The sequence below is a fragment of the Neovison vison genome, chromosome 1, assembly GCF_020171115.1.
Source record: "Neovison vison isolate M4711 chromosome 1, ASM_NN_V1, whole genome shotgun sequence".
NCBI lineage: Eukaryota > Metazoa > Chordata > Mammalia > Carnivora > Mustelidae > Neogale > Neogale vison.
The window spans coordinates 292,210,243-292,227,831 of record NC_058091.1 but is presented as its reverse complement, the minus strand read 5'-3'; the positions used below and the strand labels follow the sequence as shown (position 1 = coordinate 292,227,831).

At 37.6% G+C, this 17,589-nt stretch overlaps 1 protein-coding gene across 7 annotated transcripts in view; it reads right to left on the bottom strand.

The window, feature by feature from the left end:
* The window catches only part of DROSHA (drosha ribonuclease III), a 119,362-nt gene that overhangs the window by 53,795 nt on the left and 47,978 nt on the right, over nt 1–17,589 (bottom strand). For 6 of the 7 annotated variants that reach the window (XM_044233359.1, XM_044233396.1, XM_044233378.1 and 3 more), the window contains 4 exons: nt 13,951–14,120; nt 7,059–7,183; nt 5,337–5,436; nt 3,789–3,896 (listed from right to left, as the gene is read on the bottom strand). In XM_044233359.1, coding sequence (XP_044089294.1) covers nt 3,789–3,896; nt 5,337–5,436; nt 7,059–7,183; nt 13,951–14,120 — 503 coding nt within the window. The remainder of the gene's footprint in view (nt 1–3,788; nt 3,897–5,336; nt 5,437–7,058; nt 7,184–13,950; nt 14,121–17,589) is intronic. The other variant, XM_044233387.1, reaches the window with a different exon arrangement.

Sequence of the window (17,589 nt, the reverse complement as noted above, 5' to 3'; positions counted from 1 at the left end):
CAATCAGCAAAACCCAGATTAGACCTTAGGAACACTACAGAACACAATCCAGGTTCTTCAACCACAGGAATTTGCAAGGAAAATGAAGGGAAAAATGGAATGAGAACCTAAAGAGACTTAAAACACAGCAACTCAGGACAATGTACAGATCTCATCTGAACGGCCAATGGAGCAGACTGAAACAGATATAGCAGACAATCAGGAAAACATGAGCAGTGACTGTGAGGTTACAGACGTGCTGCTGGTAAGGGCTGAAGCTGTGTGAGGATGGCACAGAGCTCACCACACTTTTCTCCCTCATCTTGTAGAAAATGTTGGAAATTTGCATAATAAACTGCAACCCTGACAGCTCTCTATCAGGTCAGTTAGCCTTCAAACAAAATCTTGTTCTCTTCCTTTACAAGAAGCACTACATCTCCAGTTTAAAACAAAAACAAAAACAAAAAAAAACACAAGTATCTCACATGGTCCAAAAATTTGCTAACAGTAACTGTGAAGCCGTATGTCTCTTGGAGGTATAAATCTCTATTTCCACCCCAAGCTCTAACTTAGAAAATGATTCCTTGAATGTGTTGTCCAAAACCTCCTCATCCTTGGAGATACTTATTTTCACTATTCAGTCACCCCTTGATAGATCATGGAGCGAAAATATCAGTTAGTGTGATACTGCACGGCAGACTTCCACTCCAGAGTCACTGTGGGAAACCAGCAGAGCTCTGAAGGAGTCCAAAGACAGCCCTGCGTCTACTCAGTACAGGTACCAACCACAACAACTCAGCTCCTTCTCCCAGCAATTCTCCATGCACCTGAGCCTCCTTAGTTTTCTCAAGGAGTTAGCACCCCCAAGTGCAGCACAAGCCTTATGCGGGTTAGAGAACCATAATGGTAGCAGATTCCTTACTCTTTTTTTGATGTCTCTGTCACCTTTACCCATTCTCTGTTCTTATGGCTCAGTTTATTGATCCCCATGAGTCAACTCCTTACGAAAGCAAAGTATCTATAAGATACCAATTCAAGCTCAGTGGGCAGAACCCCACTCTTAAAATACAGATCCTGCAGCAACATGTTGACTTTCTACCTTTTCTGAGGCATACTGTTGAATTTTTCAGCCTCAGTTTCAGGTTTTATTTCCTGCTCCCCCCACCCCCGTATTGCCCAGAAGTCACTAATAGACAGCAACACAGAAAAAAACCTTTTAATAGTCTGTCTCTAAACATGGCTTCAAGTTCTGCATTTAGCCCACATAAAATTACAGGTTCCGGGCCTGTCCTAGAGTTCCATTCCTTCTAACACTGGATGGGGCAAAATGTAGAATTTTCTAACGTCATAAAAACCCCAGTAACTTCTCTGGTTGGGAAATTATACTTCTAGAATGAGAGACTGGTACTTAACGTTTCTCCACCTTAGATTTATCACAACAGTTCTACCTCCAGCAGCAGCCAGATAACATCACAATGCTTTTGCCAGCAACCTACCAGCAATTATTACTGATGAACAGTAGGTTCTGCATCAATGAATTACCAAACAGAGAATCCCTCCCCCATCCACACCCCTAAGGGTTTTAAAGAAGTGCTTTTTGCCCTTAAAATTATGCATGAGTCTATCTGTTCACAAGCTTCAGGATTATTCAAAGTATTCATTTAACTCCTATTTCTCAGATTCTTATTCTTCCTTAACAAACATATTAAATGCCTTTATTCTGAATGTTTTAAACTGCATTATTATATGCCACCTGCTACCTTATTTGAGGAACACGCACTAAAAGAAGCATTTATTCTAGGTTAAGGAATTAAATAAGGCCAACATTACTTATAAAAAACAGGAGGATTGGAGACTGGAAACATGGCTTCTAAACAGATGGCAGTTGTCTTTGGAAGAGGGGGGGGTCCTACAGAGGAAGGGACTATTATTAGATCAAGGAGTAGCCACCTTGGCAAGAGTTTGAGTTAGGATCCAATTTCTCTGACCAGTTAGTCAAAGGAACTGAGTGCTTTTGCCTGCCAATCTCGAAACAGAATGTGAAATCTAATACATGAGGAGATGGTAAACTCGTTCTCCAGTTGCTTCTAATCTAGCTGAGAAGCCAGACTAAGGTATTTGTGACACAGCTGAAGAACACGGAACTGCAGCAGAACAAATTATTCCACACCCGTGTGCAGGCATTTCGCCAAAAGAAAAGGGGCAAAGGGCTCAATGCTTTAAACAAAATTGTGTTCAATGCAACAAAACTGCCTTAGGGCCCTGCTACACAGGGTGGAAATCCAGTACAGCTGAATACTCCGTCCATACCCACCACCCACCAATCAGTTCTTCTTTCATCTTTTTACAAATTAGGGCTCTACGGGGTTTTGTTTAAAAAACAAAAAAAGAGAAAGTTCAAAGTTAACCAAAAACACAAGTGTAAAGCCCACTGAACTGAAAAATCTCTAAGGTCCCTTCCAGTTATTAATGCTCTCCAATTTTATGATGTCTCTATCAACTCTGACTTATCCCTGACAGCACCAGATTTTGAGCAGATTGCTGAACATTCTGCTCAGTGTTCTTATGATGTCTACCTTAGGATGACATTATGTCGGTTTTGGAGAAACAGAAAAACTGGATAATATAGCTCCAAGACCCCAAGAAAGAATCAGAAGAAGATACTTCTGAATATTTACAGTTAAAAAAAAAAAAAAAAAAAACCCACAAAAAAAAAAAAAAAGCTCAGTTAGCAAAATAACTGAAGATTTTGTAGACACGGATGGCTGCCATGGTAGAGCGTTATTCTCGAACTATCTAGGAACATGGCATCAATAGCAGTCCATCTTAACATAAAAATATGTAGCTCTGGACATAACAATGTAAATGAGTCACCTAGAAATCCCTTTAATAATAAGATTAAATCCCACTGTTCAATATAATAATTAAATGCTAACACTAATGATTTAAAGAAAAAACACCTCATTGTGATGAAATAAATACCGGAGACAGCTTGAACTTATTACCATGCATGCTGCCACCAAAACAGTGAGTGGAAGCCTGTAAGTATTCTTCCCAAAAGCTGAATATGGCAAAATACACTACCTGACCCCTGCCTGGGTACTCACTGCCTTGACTGTAATTCTCACGAAATGTAACCAGCATCAATCATAACAAAAGAATGAAGTAAAGACTCAAAGAATATGCTTGGTTTTAGGGGTCTCTAATCTGGTATAAATTCCACTCATAGGGAAAACAAAAATAGTTATCAGTGAGAGTTATATACAGCTGAAATGTTCCTCTATTAGTTCACACAAGGAAAAACTATTATCATTTGGCTCAAATGGGAAATTTATACTGATTTTGTTCATTAATGCCCTCCGTTCTCCGCAGTGTAAGTTTGAGTCATCAGTCTGGAAAGTTCAGACAACACGGTCTTCAGGAGTCTGCCTGTAGAACTGGTGGAGTTCTCTCTTTGGACAGGCACCCACACATTCGCTGCACACAGGCAGGTGCATCTGAAGAATACACTCGCCTTCCCTCAATAGGCAGAGACAGAAAACATGACTAAGTAATCGCACCCCCCACCTCACCACCATGCACATGCGTGCATGCGCACACACACGCACATGCACACCCACACATACACACAACATGGCAACATGAAAACTGATATAAAAACAAAACCAAAACAAGAGCAAACAATCTGTGGTTGGTGTTCCATTTAGCTATAAGATAGCATGTTCTATAGAAACTTAACAGAATTAGGAAAACTTTCTTTTCAAAAAAGAGATATATAGGTATAAATGTGTTCTCAGAGGTATCATCACCTGACAGACGTCAGAACGGATGCCAGTTTTCCAAAATCCTTGACTACTTAGCTCCACTGTTACTTCTCGCCTCATTGTATTCTTCTGTCGTATTTTTTGGAGCGCTTCCTAGAAAAGAACTCATTATGATGAGTAACCTGACAGTTGTGAAGCAGTATTAAGCCAAACATCAAGCATTAGAAAATAAGCTGGATTCATTCAATATCACCTTTACATTCAGGTATTCAAACCTCTTCATGCCAAATTACAATATTTTACTTGAAATAAAGGCCAGGACACTCTAAGCCTTGGGTATAAGCCAGCCTATCCTGGTAACCAGATAAGAAAATATCTAAACCAAATCAGCCATTCTGGTGAGTTCAAACAAAAAAAGTGCCCTTTTGCTGATAAAAGAGATAAAGTGTGATGTTTGGGACTTAAAATCAGAATGCAAAAATTATATTTATATCAAGCCTTATGCTAAGTATTTACATCTAAGAAAGACAATCAGTAAATTAATCTGCAACCCACATAATTCTAAAAGTTGCCTTCTAATTTATAAAACCCTTACAAAACCTCTTACAGCAAGGGTACATTTTCTTTAAAAAAAACAATGATTTAAAACTTCTGCAAGACATGATCAGGAGCTGACTCTTCCCTTCAAATAATTAATTATAAAAAAATCTTATATCTGCACACTTATTCAACAAAAATCTCACAGGAATTCATAACAGGAAATATCACACAGCCTGCATCATTGATTAAATGGCTACTACAGATCAAATACCACTGGAGGAAAGCTAAATGGAGTATTTCAGAAGTCCACACAATGACCCTTCTCCCTGGATCCAATGACAGAAAGAAATTTCAGTCGGTCTCCCCAAGCCTTGGTTCCTTCTTTATAATGAAGGTATCTGGCTCAAGTCACAGGAAGTGACAGGACCAGAATTCAAACACTTTCCCCAGCTTCAAAGCCTTGTTCTCTTATACCCAAAGCAAAATAAAACATCATTGAGACAAAATTTGTTGATACTGAATCCATTTATTCTTAAAATTATGAATTAAGAACGAAAACATAAACGATCCTGGAATATAGGACAATACTACCCATTAGTAAAAAATATGAAATTCAGGATATAAAACCTTGTAAGTTTACCCTGTTGAACTAACAGACCTATGGAAGACACATGAAAGGCAGTCTTTTATGACCTTAAGACCAAGAAATTGGAGTATGACCCAAAATACATGTACAGTCTAATCAATGATAAAAGGTTGACCCAGCAACTGTAAAATTTGAAAAATTTCTGTAAGATATATTTATTACCAATGGTAGGAATCCATTAAGAAACAAGTCTTTTTAGTAGGGTAGTGGAGGTAATGTTCTCTTAGATACTAAAAGACGAAAAAGAAATCCATCTGTCTACTAATGTGAGGAGAGAAAAGTACGATGTTTTTTTTTTAGAAGTGTTTTTCCATCTTATTCTAGAAGCATGGTGTAATGCGATAATCTTGAAAATAAACCTGAAGCACATCATTATTAATCCCGGAAGAACAGGACTTGATACCAACCTCCCTTTGCGCCAGCTTCTGTTTGTCAGTTTGTTTAACTTTGGGACTATTTGCTAGGAGGTGGCGAAGTTTCACATAACTCTTCCACAGTTTCTGGTACCTAAGGAAAAGGACAGACAGACATCTCAGACAAAAAGCAGGAGAATCTGAAGTGCAATAAAACCAGCTGTTTTAATAAGCCTGCTGAATCATAAATTACATTCTTTTGGATATCCTTAATGGCAACAAACCATCATTCTAAGGAAGGATCTGATCTGGGAGCAGCAGAGCAGGATGACCGAGAGTCATCTGGAACCTAGTGATTAAGTTGATAATTATATGTCTATGTTGAAAATGAGGTGTCACTACATATGCCCGAATCTCTCGGGAAAGAGTTCCAAAGACACATAAAAACCAACAGAAACGTATCATTTCTCATCATTACCTATTTTATTTAAATATGTACTTTCTGAGGTTGTTGAAAGAAACGCCCCTTATTAACAAGGACACGGTCGGTCTCTGAACTGCCTACAGTGAAAGTAAAAGTTGGAGAGTATTAAAAAAGGGAACGCTGTTTATGCCCACACCCAAGCTACACAGCTGTATCCATTTCTCCACTGGAGAGGGAAAAAGACAAATGGTGTGCACCAATTTGTATTTACCACACAAAAACAAGCACAGTTGTTGAAGCCAAATAACGTGATAAGCTAGATCAGTCTAAAGCGTCCTGTTAAAGCGTCCTGGGGAGGAAGAGAAACGCAGTCCTGCAGCAGCACACAGTCCTGCCGACTGAGAGTCCACGAGAGCCTATCACATTCTACTAACATTTGTGATAAGAAGGGACTTTCAACGAATTTTCTGTCATATTGAAACTGCTCCTTTCTTGGCCTTAGCTGGGTCTCTCCTTTTTGGTAACAATTTTTTAGAGAATGGAGGAAAGAAAGAAGTACTTACACAGTGCCTGGTTCACTGCTTCATACTTTTATCCAAAGGGGGAAAAAAAAGAACAAAACCCTTTAGCCTCTTCTAATGTATCAGCCAGAATTGTATTTATGAACTGAAAATCTCCCATGCCCTTTTCTCCCATTATGAATCCTTAAAAAAAAAAATTAAGTCAGGAAACTGTTTGTTTACCGAGGTAGGAAATCCAAATACTTCTGAAGAATATAATGGTACTATGTCCATTCCCACACATCCTCATCTTCTCCCAGAAAAACACTAATAAGCCAGTTGGAAAAACTCAACTGTGGAAAGTAACATCAATTCTAAGAGTCAGAAGTCATGCCTTCTCCTTACAACGCAACCCTTGACTTTGCATGGGATCTTGAGCTCTTATTAAGATGCCTCCCAAAATAGAATTCTGCATAAATCCAGCAGTGCTAGGAACATGGTGCTACTTTCCTCTAGAGTGCACTGAAAAAATAAATAATAATTACAATAAATATTGTTATGATGAATAAAGGAAAAGTTCCTTAAAAGTTAAAAATATACGGGACTCAAGTTGACCAAAATTGCCAAGGATAATCTACTGAATAATAATTTCCTGCAGTCAAATCAATAGAGAAAATAATTCTTCAGGAGCTACCAAAACCTGCTTCATTTGATAACCTAAATTTGGAAACATGGCTCATTTCAGGTCTTAATTTTTTAATAAGAAAACATCCACTAAAGGATATTCCTCTGCTAATTCAGCTGTTAGTAGAAGGTGAAATTGGCTAAGACAAACACCGAGAAATATCTTACTGTGGGTCTCCTGCATAACTCAACTGTGCAGGGCGTATCCCAAAGTGGACGATAATCGGAAAAGTAATCACATCGGGGTTGAACTGTTCACGATCCAGTTGATCGATGCGGACAGAGCTAGGTTTCTAGAGAGAAAAATCAAAGCCATTTATTCCCATAAGAAGTCTTTCAGTATTGACTTTAACCTAAGTAATGAAGAAATTAGTCGGATTTTTCCTGGGAAAGCCTCATCCCCAAGGGAAAATGTCATTCAAAACCCGTTAATCATAGCAGCTATACTATATAAAAACTATAATGTCATCCCTATAAATGAGTCTATGCCACTTGGCATAACGAACAATGATTTTGTCCTTTTTTGCAGTCCACATAGAAACCTTTAAAAATTAAGCTTTTAAAAGGACACCTAGTCGGATATAACTTTTCCTTAACCTCTCCAAAGGCACAGGGGAAATATTCCACATCATGGGGAAGAAGTGTGCTGGCTTAGTCTGTTTCGTTTTACATTTCAAATGAACGGCTTACTTCTATTCAGGATGCGCAGATGCCTCTCTATATTCTTTTTTCCATTAGTTCTTTGTGTACCTGTTTTTCCTTTCCTTTTTTTTTTTTTTTAACAGTCATATAATTCACATATAACATTATATTGGTTTCAGGTGCTGGACATAATTCAATATTTGTACACCCTATGCAATGATCACAATAGTCTAATTAGCATCTGTCACCATACAAAGTTACAAAAATTTTTCTTATGAGAACCATCAAGATCTACTCTCTTAGTAAGTTCCATATATGCAACACAGTACTGACTTACAATCAGGACATTATATGTATTGATCCCCTTTACTCATTTTGCCCACTCCTCTTCCCCTCCCCCTTCTGGCAACCACCAATCTGTTCTTTGTATCTGAGTTTGGTTTTGCTTTGTTTGTTCATTTGTTTGTTTTTCTGATTGTATGATTTCAGTGTTTGCCTTTTTCTTATTCCACTTAGGGTAATACCTTCAAGGTCTATCCATGTTGTTGCAAATGGCAAGACCTCATTCTTTTTTATGGCTGAGCAGTATTCCACTGTGTGCCTGTATCTATTCATCTACCGATGAACACGTAGATTTTCTTCCATATCTTCGCTATTGTAAATAACACTGCAGTAAACACAGGCGTGCCTATCTTTTTGAATTAGTGTTTTTGTTTTCTTCAAAATACCCAGAAGTGGAACTGATGGATCATATTTTTTAATTTTTTGAGGAACCCCTATACTGTTCTCCATAGTGGCTGCTCCAATTTACATTCCCACCAAAAGTGCACAAGAGGGGGCACCTGGGTGGCTCAGTGGGTTAAAGCCTCTGCCTTCGGCTCAGGTTATGATCCCAGGGTCCTGGGATCGAGCCCCGCGTCGAGCTATCTGCTCCGCGGGGAGCCTGCTTTCACCTCTCTCTCTCTGCCTGCTTGAGATCTGTCTGTCAAATAAATAAAATCTTAAAAAAAAAAAAAGTGCACGAGAGTTCCCTCTTCTCCACATCCTCACCAACACCTGTTATTCCTTGCTGTTTTGATAACAGCCATTTTGAAAGGTAGGAGGTGATAATTCATTGTCTTGATTTGTATTTTCCTGATGATTTGTGATGTTGAGTGTCTTTTCATGGGCCTGTTGGCCCTTTATTTCTTCTTCGGAAAAATGTCTCTTCAGATCCTCTGTCCTTTTCAGTTGGATTTTGTTGCTGTTGTTTTTATTGTGCTATGTGAGTATTTTATATGTTTTGGATATTAACCACTTATTAAATATCTGATTTGCAAATATCTTCTTTCATTTTATTGATGATTTTCTTCACTGGATGGAAATTTTTTAGTTTAATTCCATTTGTTTACTTTTCTTTGCCTCTGTTGCCAGATACAAAAAATCAGCACCCAGACCAATGCCAATGAGCTGCCACCTATATTTCTCCTGTAAGTTTTATGGGTTCAGATCTTACATTCAAGTCTTCAGTCCATTTTGTGTTAACTTTTGTGTTTGGCATAAGGTAGTGTGGTCCAATTTCATTCTTTTACACGTGGCTCTCCAGTTTTCCCAACACCATTTATCAAAGAGACTGTCTATTCCCCATTGTATATTCTTGCCTCCTTTGTCATAAATGACCTTACATGCACGAGTTTATTTCTGGGCTCCCTATTCTGTTCCACTGACCAGTATGTCTGTTTGGGCTTTCTTCTGGCTAATGTCATATCATTCGATTACTATAGCTCTGTTGTATAGTTTGAAATCAGGGAGCATGATGCCTCCAGCTTTGTTCTTCTTTCTCAAGATTGTTTTGGCTAGTCAGGATCTTTTATGATTCCACACAAATTTTAGGATTATTTATTCTATTTCTGTGAAAAATGCCATTAGAATTTTAATAGGGTTTGCACTGAATCCATAGGTTGCTTTGAGTAATATGGGTATATTAATAATATTAATTCTTCTAAGCCATGAGCACAGAATACCTTTCCATTTATTTGTGTCTCTTCAATTTCTTTCATCACTGTCATGGTTTTCAGAGTACAGGACTTTTATCTCCTCAGTTAAATTTATTCCTAGATATCTTATTCTTCTGATGTAATTATAAATGGGACTGTTTCTTAATTTCTCCGATAGTTCACTATTAGTACATTATAAAAACGCAACAAATTTTTGTGTACTAATTTTTTACCTTGCAGCTATACTGAATTCATTTATTAGTTCTAACCGTTTTTTGGTGGAACTTTTAAAGGTTTTCAATATATAAAGTCATATCATCTACAAATAGGGAGAGTTTTACTTCTTCCTTCACAATTTTGATGCCTTTTATTTCTTTTTCTTTCTTTTTCCTGCCTAATTACTCTGGCTAGGACTTCCAGTGAGCATCCCTGTCTTGCTCCAATGTATTCCTTTAATTCTACACCTTTAAAAGAGAAGGTATGGTGACACAAAAACCAAATGGGTAAGCTTCTCATTATGTCCATGTAGGCCTTTTTTAAATTTTAACAGAAAGCCTCATGCTTTAAAAAATCTAATACAGGAAGAAGTGAACAGGTGGTTCCTTCTTCAGTTAACAAAATAACCTTTCTCTCATCCTAAAAGTTTCTTTGTAAAAGGATGATAAAATCATAGAGTTTTCTCAACCTCCTTGCTTATTCTCAACTCTCACACCAGTCCCTAATTAGAAACTAAATTCTTTTTTTTTTTTTAACTAACTGTACTTTATTTTTTTTCCAATTTATTTATTTTCAGAAAAACAGTATTATTATTTTTTCACCACACCCAGTGCTCCATGCAAGCCGTGCCCTCTATAATACCCACCACCTGGTACCCCAACCTCCCACCCCGCCGCCACTTCAAACCCCTCAGATTGTTTCTAACTAAATTCTTACCAACAGATTGTGGCATCTTTGGCTCAGCTACTTTAGAGCCAAATGCTACAGAATCATTCCACATGGAGGCCAATAAGCTTCATTTTGTCATAAAGCAAGGCCCACAACCAGAGTCTAGATGGTGGCCTGATTTGTCCAGGACAGAGGGGTTTCAATGGAAACCTTCCAGCAATTGAAACAAGCTGGTTACCCCACCCCCCCAGGCTGTAGCCCCAGTCAGCCATCCAAGAAATCCAAGCAGGTGACAGAGTGAATAGATCTGTGTAAATTCATGCATGTTAGTTAATAAACAACTTACACTTAAGTTTTAAAAGAATATTTGAAAGTCACTTAATGGTCAAAAGGTTAGCAGGTATCTGAAAAAGTTGACCTCTGCTCTCAAAATTAAACTAGAGAAGATTTTTGTTACAGGTAATCTAATAAGAAATAATGTTAAATGCCCATCATCATCAGTAGCAACATAGTATTTAGGTCTAGGAATTGTTGCCAAGATTTTGTATATCAAACCAGCAGGATAGTTTTAAAAGAGGAATTGCACAACTGAAAATGCTAGTAAATTATTCATGTTTTCATGATTTTAAACACCATGCTATGGCATCAACCAAGGAAACAGTGATTTAAAATATCTGGGAAGAGATGAAATAAGTTCTAGACTTTGGCCACACCTTACAATATCCATCATACCAGCTTTGAGGAAGAATTAAAAATATTCTCTCCAATGACCAAAGTATTCCCTGGCAGAGGCAAAGTGCCTCGGGAGGGAGATTAATTCTTTTAAGTTCTGAAGCAATAAAATACTTAATGTGACCAAAATGGCTTGAAAAATTTAATAAATTCTCCAATATTCTTACCACTGGGTAATCTTTCAAAGCAAGTACTGCAGAGGATGAATGTGGTGCCATGTCTACTCTGCTCTATTTGCAAAAGATCTAATGAAAGGATGTTTTTGTGATACTCAGTTTCCAGGATATTTTCCTCCTTTAAACATATTTTTTATTGACTTTAACATATTCCCAAGTCTGGCCCTCAAACTTACCTTTCTTTATTTCTGATTACTTTTCAACATAAATCTTTCATCCTGACTAATCTGGTTTCATTATCTTCAAAACTGGCCATATATCCTCCCAAGTATATACATTTAATCATGCCAATAAGTTATACAATTTTTCGATTCCTTAAAGACCTCCCTGTAGCATTCATGAAGTATCCCTGGCAGCCTGGTCAAGTGATCTCGCCTGAAACTACAGACTTTCCTGATTGGCTTTTGTACTGACTGGTCCACAGATTCAACAATTCATCACAGACTCCTCTCACATGGATATGTCATTAGTCTGTACCTGGACAAACAGCATATAAAATCTACAGACTTCACGAGCACTTGACTCACATAGTAGTCTCCCAACAAGTGAGTTAAATGAAATCATTGTAATGGAATAAATGTTCTTCTATGCCAATGGCTCAAAACCATAAATATGTGAATCAGAAAAGCACCTGGCGATTTTTTTTTTTTTTTTTAAAACAACAGATCCTTGGGTCCCTCTACTTGGGAGTATACATGGGGTGGGGATCATCAGGGCATTCTTACATGTTCAAAAGCTCTCTAACTTATTCTAGGGTTTCAAGAAATGTTAACCATACCATGGAAAGAATTCCCAAGGTAAAAGTATTCCCAACGTGTGCATGCACTGTAGACCATGGAACTCTTCAAGCAGACCCACCAAGATGAAAAGGTATGTCTCCCACCAGCCTCACTCCCACCCATGTTCTGACCCCGCTATACAACCAGCAGGAGAAATGTAAATTTATGCAACTGGTTAAGAAGAAAAATCAAATTCACAGTTATACTATCATAATGCTATGATTTGTATATTTTAGAATTACTTTAACAATTAGTTATGTGGCTTAACAATATAATAGCAAAAATTGTAATCTTTTCTTAGTTTTATGTTTAAACATGCTTTTATTAAACACTTTCACTTTCTAGATTTGTTTGAAATGATCAGTATTAGCTGGAATATTTGATTTGCAAATAGTAACATTTTGTTTGTGCAGATGTTACTGTCATGCTACAAAAAGTTGATCCAGAGTTTTTGTTTTTATGAATCAAGGCTATTAAACAATTTGGCAGCCTTCTAAAAACAACAGCTTTGTTTAAATAGATTATTCTGTTTCTTTACATAAAAATATTTTAATTCTCCATTTCTGGAAAACTTTATTCTGATAAGATGCCAACATCTAACTATTTTATGAAACAATAACATACTTCAGAGAAAAAATTATAATTCATACAAATATATAAAGCAGCATTTTCTTTATAAGAGAAATCCACTTAACTTTTAATTCTCTGCTCTTAGTTTTTTATATTTTTACTTCAAAAGTTAATATTTGAAGCTAATTTTAACACAAAACACTTAAGGAACAAAGAAATGGGAAATATTTGTAATAAGTATGGCAAAGGATCAATAAAAAAGGACAATGATATCACCAAAGAAAATTAGACAAGGGATATTAGTAGGTCATTATCAAAAGAAAACAGAAAAGGCCAATAAACATTTAAAATATCAATTTTTGCCAAAACCAAAATAAATATCAAACTGAACTATATAAATTTTTTTTTCTCTTTTCCCAGTTTTTTTTTTCCCTTCCCAGTTTTTTTGTTAAACTAGTACATTATAGCCAATATGAACAAATGGACATGCTCATATGCTCTTGGTCAAAGTGTAAATTTTACAGCCCTTCTAGAAAGCAGTTTACATGTATCAAAAGCCTTAAAAATGTGCCTATCTTCAGCCTATTTACTTCACTTATAAGACTTCTTCCTAAAAAATTAAATGGACACATATTCAAAGACATACATGTTCATGTATATATGTGTTTATACACACACACGTACAAGTTCAGTACAGCAATACTGGTGATAGCAGAAATCTGAAAGCAATCAAGGTGTCCAATAATACGGGGTTAATTAAATAACTTATAAGCCTTTTAATTATACTTGTAAAGAAATTTAAGACTATGGAAAAATAATTTTGTGATTGTTGTTTCTAGAAGAGGATGAGAAGAAAAAGGTCTAAGAATGAATATTTAATTGTATAATGCCAATTTTAAAACAATATGAAAATCTCTAAAGAGACTAGAAAAATGAATAGTAAACATCTATGGAAAATGGAATTATGGATACCTTTTAGTGTCTTCTTTGGGCTGTTTCTGCTTTCTTAACTTTTTATAATGAAGATATATTACTTTTATACTCAGAAAAAAATCAGATCTGAACATATCTAAAAACTTCAACATTCTCCGCAATGGGCAGAATTTACTAATCAGATGAACTTGCTACTAAAATATGATTATATTGTAGCATTTTTTAAATTTACTAAATATTTAAAAGGAAAAATTACTCAAAGGACAAGAATGAATACTTTAAAACTTTTTAAATGTTCTGTTACTGTTTTTGTGAACACTCAAACTGGAAAGAAGGTGGTTGAGTCTCAGTAAGCACCATAACATACCATTCCAGGGTTGGTGACAATCATGCCTTTGCATTCTTCTGCGTATTTCTGCCACTCAAGTTCTTCCCACTGAAGCATATTGGCAATCTCCTCTTCAGGGACCAGGGCTTTGCTACACCGTAACAAGTAAAGGAGAATCTGGTGCATGGACAGCACTTCCTTTCCTCCATCTTGGGTGGGAGTGGAAAGAGAGGGAAAAATACAGCTATTCAACAGTCAATCATCAGCCCAATAGGAAAAACAAGATGGTGAGGGGAAAAAGAGCATTTATAAAGAAGTAATTTAGAATTTACATTGTTTAACCAGGTGCCAAATAATACAAAAGCCATTTGTTTCATTGATGAACAGTGCTCATAAACCATCTCATTTACTAAAATGGCAACAACAACATTATAAATGATAGAAGGTTCCATTTGTGAGGTATGAATATAAAAAAAGTGCCTACCTAACTAAATTTAAAACCACCTAGCATAAGGAGCCACGGTTCATAATATACAGAACTATGTTATGTCTTAAATATTTTATCATTCTTTCTAAGGTAACAGATGAAAGCTCTTTAGAAGTGATGTTACTGTCTTAAGGAAATTCTAAGCTTTTATGAGATATTTATGGATGTTTCCAATAAGCTATTGTTGCATTATGGTCTAATTTTTTGGTGCTAATGTGCTGCACCTGCCATGATGAATAGCGCTAAAAAGCCTGTACTAATATCATGAAGATCATTATGGAGTTAGTACATGGAAAAAATACCAAGTACTCTGAGGCTTACAGAAGCATATATTACCAAGTACAGAGAATAAAAACAACAAAGGACACAATTAAAGTACCTTGGAAAGAGCCAATTTAATCTGGTGCTTGATGAACCAAAGGCATAATACTGGGTTCACAGGCTTCTGCCTTCTCTTTGAGCTTAACTTCTTCATCAATATGTGCAACCATCTTATACCACTTTCTTTGCTTAATCCCAACCAAAGAAAGGACAAGCGCTCTGAAGTTTGGAGGTCACAAGACTACCCCCTCAGGTCATGAGATATGCTAGGAATACCAATATACGGCCAAACACTTCATGGAGAAACAAGGGACCAAGATGGTAGGGATGGGTTGGCACAAATGAGAGTGTCCTATTTGTGCTGGAGGAATTAATGGCACCCAAATAATTTGGGGTACTAGAAAGAGGTTGAAAGACCTTTTTTTTAAAAGATTTTATTTATTTATTTGTCAGAGAAAGAGAAAGAGCACAAGCAGGGAGAGTGGCAGGCAGAGGGAAAAGCAGGCTCGCCATTGAACAAGGAGCCCGATGCAGGGCTCCATCCCAGGACCCCAGGATCAGACCTGAACCAAAGGCAAATGCTTAACTGATTAAGCCACACAGGTGTCCTGAAAGTTCTTTAATATGAGTTGTTGGGGGTAAGAACCTGGATAGGACTACACATCTGAGAAAGAAGAGAATAAAGATCAAAATTTCTTTCTTTTTCATCTGTGCGGCTTTTTTTTTTTTTTAATCTCACACGTTGTTATGGAATTAAACAGCATTGCTGCTATAGAACTATCATATATGCAGGCATGCATTCATTCATTAAATACTTGTTTATATTTCACAAATATTTACTGAGCACCTTTTATGCCACAGGCACTCTTCCAGACCCTAGAAGTGCAGTGGTGATCTAAAAATCCAAAATCCTTTATATAATGAAGGGCAAGACACAGTAAAAAAACAACCAAAAAACAGACCAGGCCAAGATAAAGACTCTTCTATAAAGAATCAAACGGCCGAAGGACTGCAGCTGTATATAAAATGGTGGTCAGGGAAGGAATCTATGAAGAGGTGCCATGACAGCAAAGACCAGAAAGAAGCAAAGGAGCCCATTATGCAGGAATGTGGGAGAAGAGTGTCTCAGAGAGAACACACAGCAGTAGCCTATGGTAAAGTGCGGTTGACGTGTTCCAGCAACTGCAAAGAGGCAATGTGGATGGAATGAGGTAATGTGGATGGAGAGGTGGCAGGGAGGTTGGATCTTTTAAAGCTTCTACAGAGCACAAGAAGAGCTCTGGATTTTATTCTCTGATGATCGGTTTTATTACCGTTATGTTCCAGGCACTAGAGTGGTCCCATGTCACAGTCGTGGAAAAAATAAAAACACAAGCTCTAAACCCTCAAGAAGCATGTAGGCTAATGATGATTAATCAGAACTGTTCCTACAGGAATCTTTGTAGATAACACTCTGAAAACAGAGTTCTTAGTCAAAGCCAGTCTCCAAAATTTAAAAAAAAAAAAAAAGGGGGGCACCTGGGTGGCTCAGTGGGTTGGGCCGCTGCCTTCGGCTCAGGTCATGATCTCAGAGTCATGGGATCGAGTCCCGCATCGGGCTCTCTGCTCAGTGGGGAGCCTGCTTCCCCCTCTCTCTCTCTGCCTGTCTCTCTGCCTACTTGTGATTTCTCTCTGTCAAATAAATAAATTTAAAAAAAAATTGTCCAAGAAGTGACTAAAATACAACCAACCCACATGAGGACATGTTCTACCTACTGATTCAGATTATTGCTCACAGCAGTGAAATTTTTTATGCCTCATTACAAAGCATCTGCTTTAAACCCAAGAGTCACCTTTGATGAACAAAGTTCCATTGTAAAGGGCACATTTCTCAAGAGTCTGTCTCAAAAGACATTTCAATCTCCCTGCATATAACATGCTTTCCTTAATCAGCTATGCTCCCCTCTTCGCTAAGGAGCCCAGCAAAGCCATAATGCCTATCACAACGCCTGTCTGTCTGAGCCCACAGTAGTCTCTACTTCTAGGGAGTCTGAGGCAAACAGATGGAAAAGAGAACACTAAAGCCAGAATATGTTGATTTACACCGCATGTGTACACACAGAGAACAGCAGAGAGAGAAAGGAACCCTAGGGAGCCTTGAGAAGAACTAGCACACTGACTAGATTCACTAGGAACCAAGAAAAGAGTAAAAGTATTTGGCTCATAATCTCTGTATGTGGTAGTCTCACTGAAGAGCACTGCAGGCCTACAAGGACCCATCAGAAGCCCAGCAAGCCGTAAGAAGGAAGAGAGGGTTGTTTTGTTGTAAGGATTAGAAAAAAAGGCTCAGATTTTATTTGGGGAAGGTGGTGTATGGTAGAAGGAGCAAATATATGCAACGCCAGGTAGACAGAATAGCACCGAAATGTCCCCACCAGCAGTTACAGAGGGCTGACTTCATGGCACTGCAAATAGAAGTGAAATAGACTAAGTGCTATGAATTTCAAGTGAAAAGACTGAAAAACTAAAAAAGCTATTGGAAGAGAGGAATACTTGAGCCTACAAACCAAGGACAGGGCCCAATTTAGGAGAAAAATACCTGCGAGATAAAGAAAAAGGTCACAGGGTGTCTGGGTGGCTCATCGGTTAAGCATCTGATTTCGGCTCAGGTCATGATCTCGGGGTGCTGAGGTAGAATGCCATCTCAGGCTCTGCACTCAGCAGAGAGTCTGCTCACCCCTCTCCCACCGCCCCACCCCCAACCCGTGCACACACACGCGCACTCTCTCACTCTCTCAAATAAATAAATAAAATATTTTAAAAGAAAAGATAAAGAAAAAAGGTCACCAAATGCCTGTCAGAACGCTTTTACCTATTTTGGGTGTAAAGTT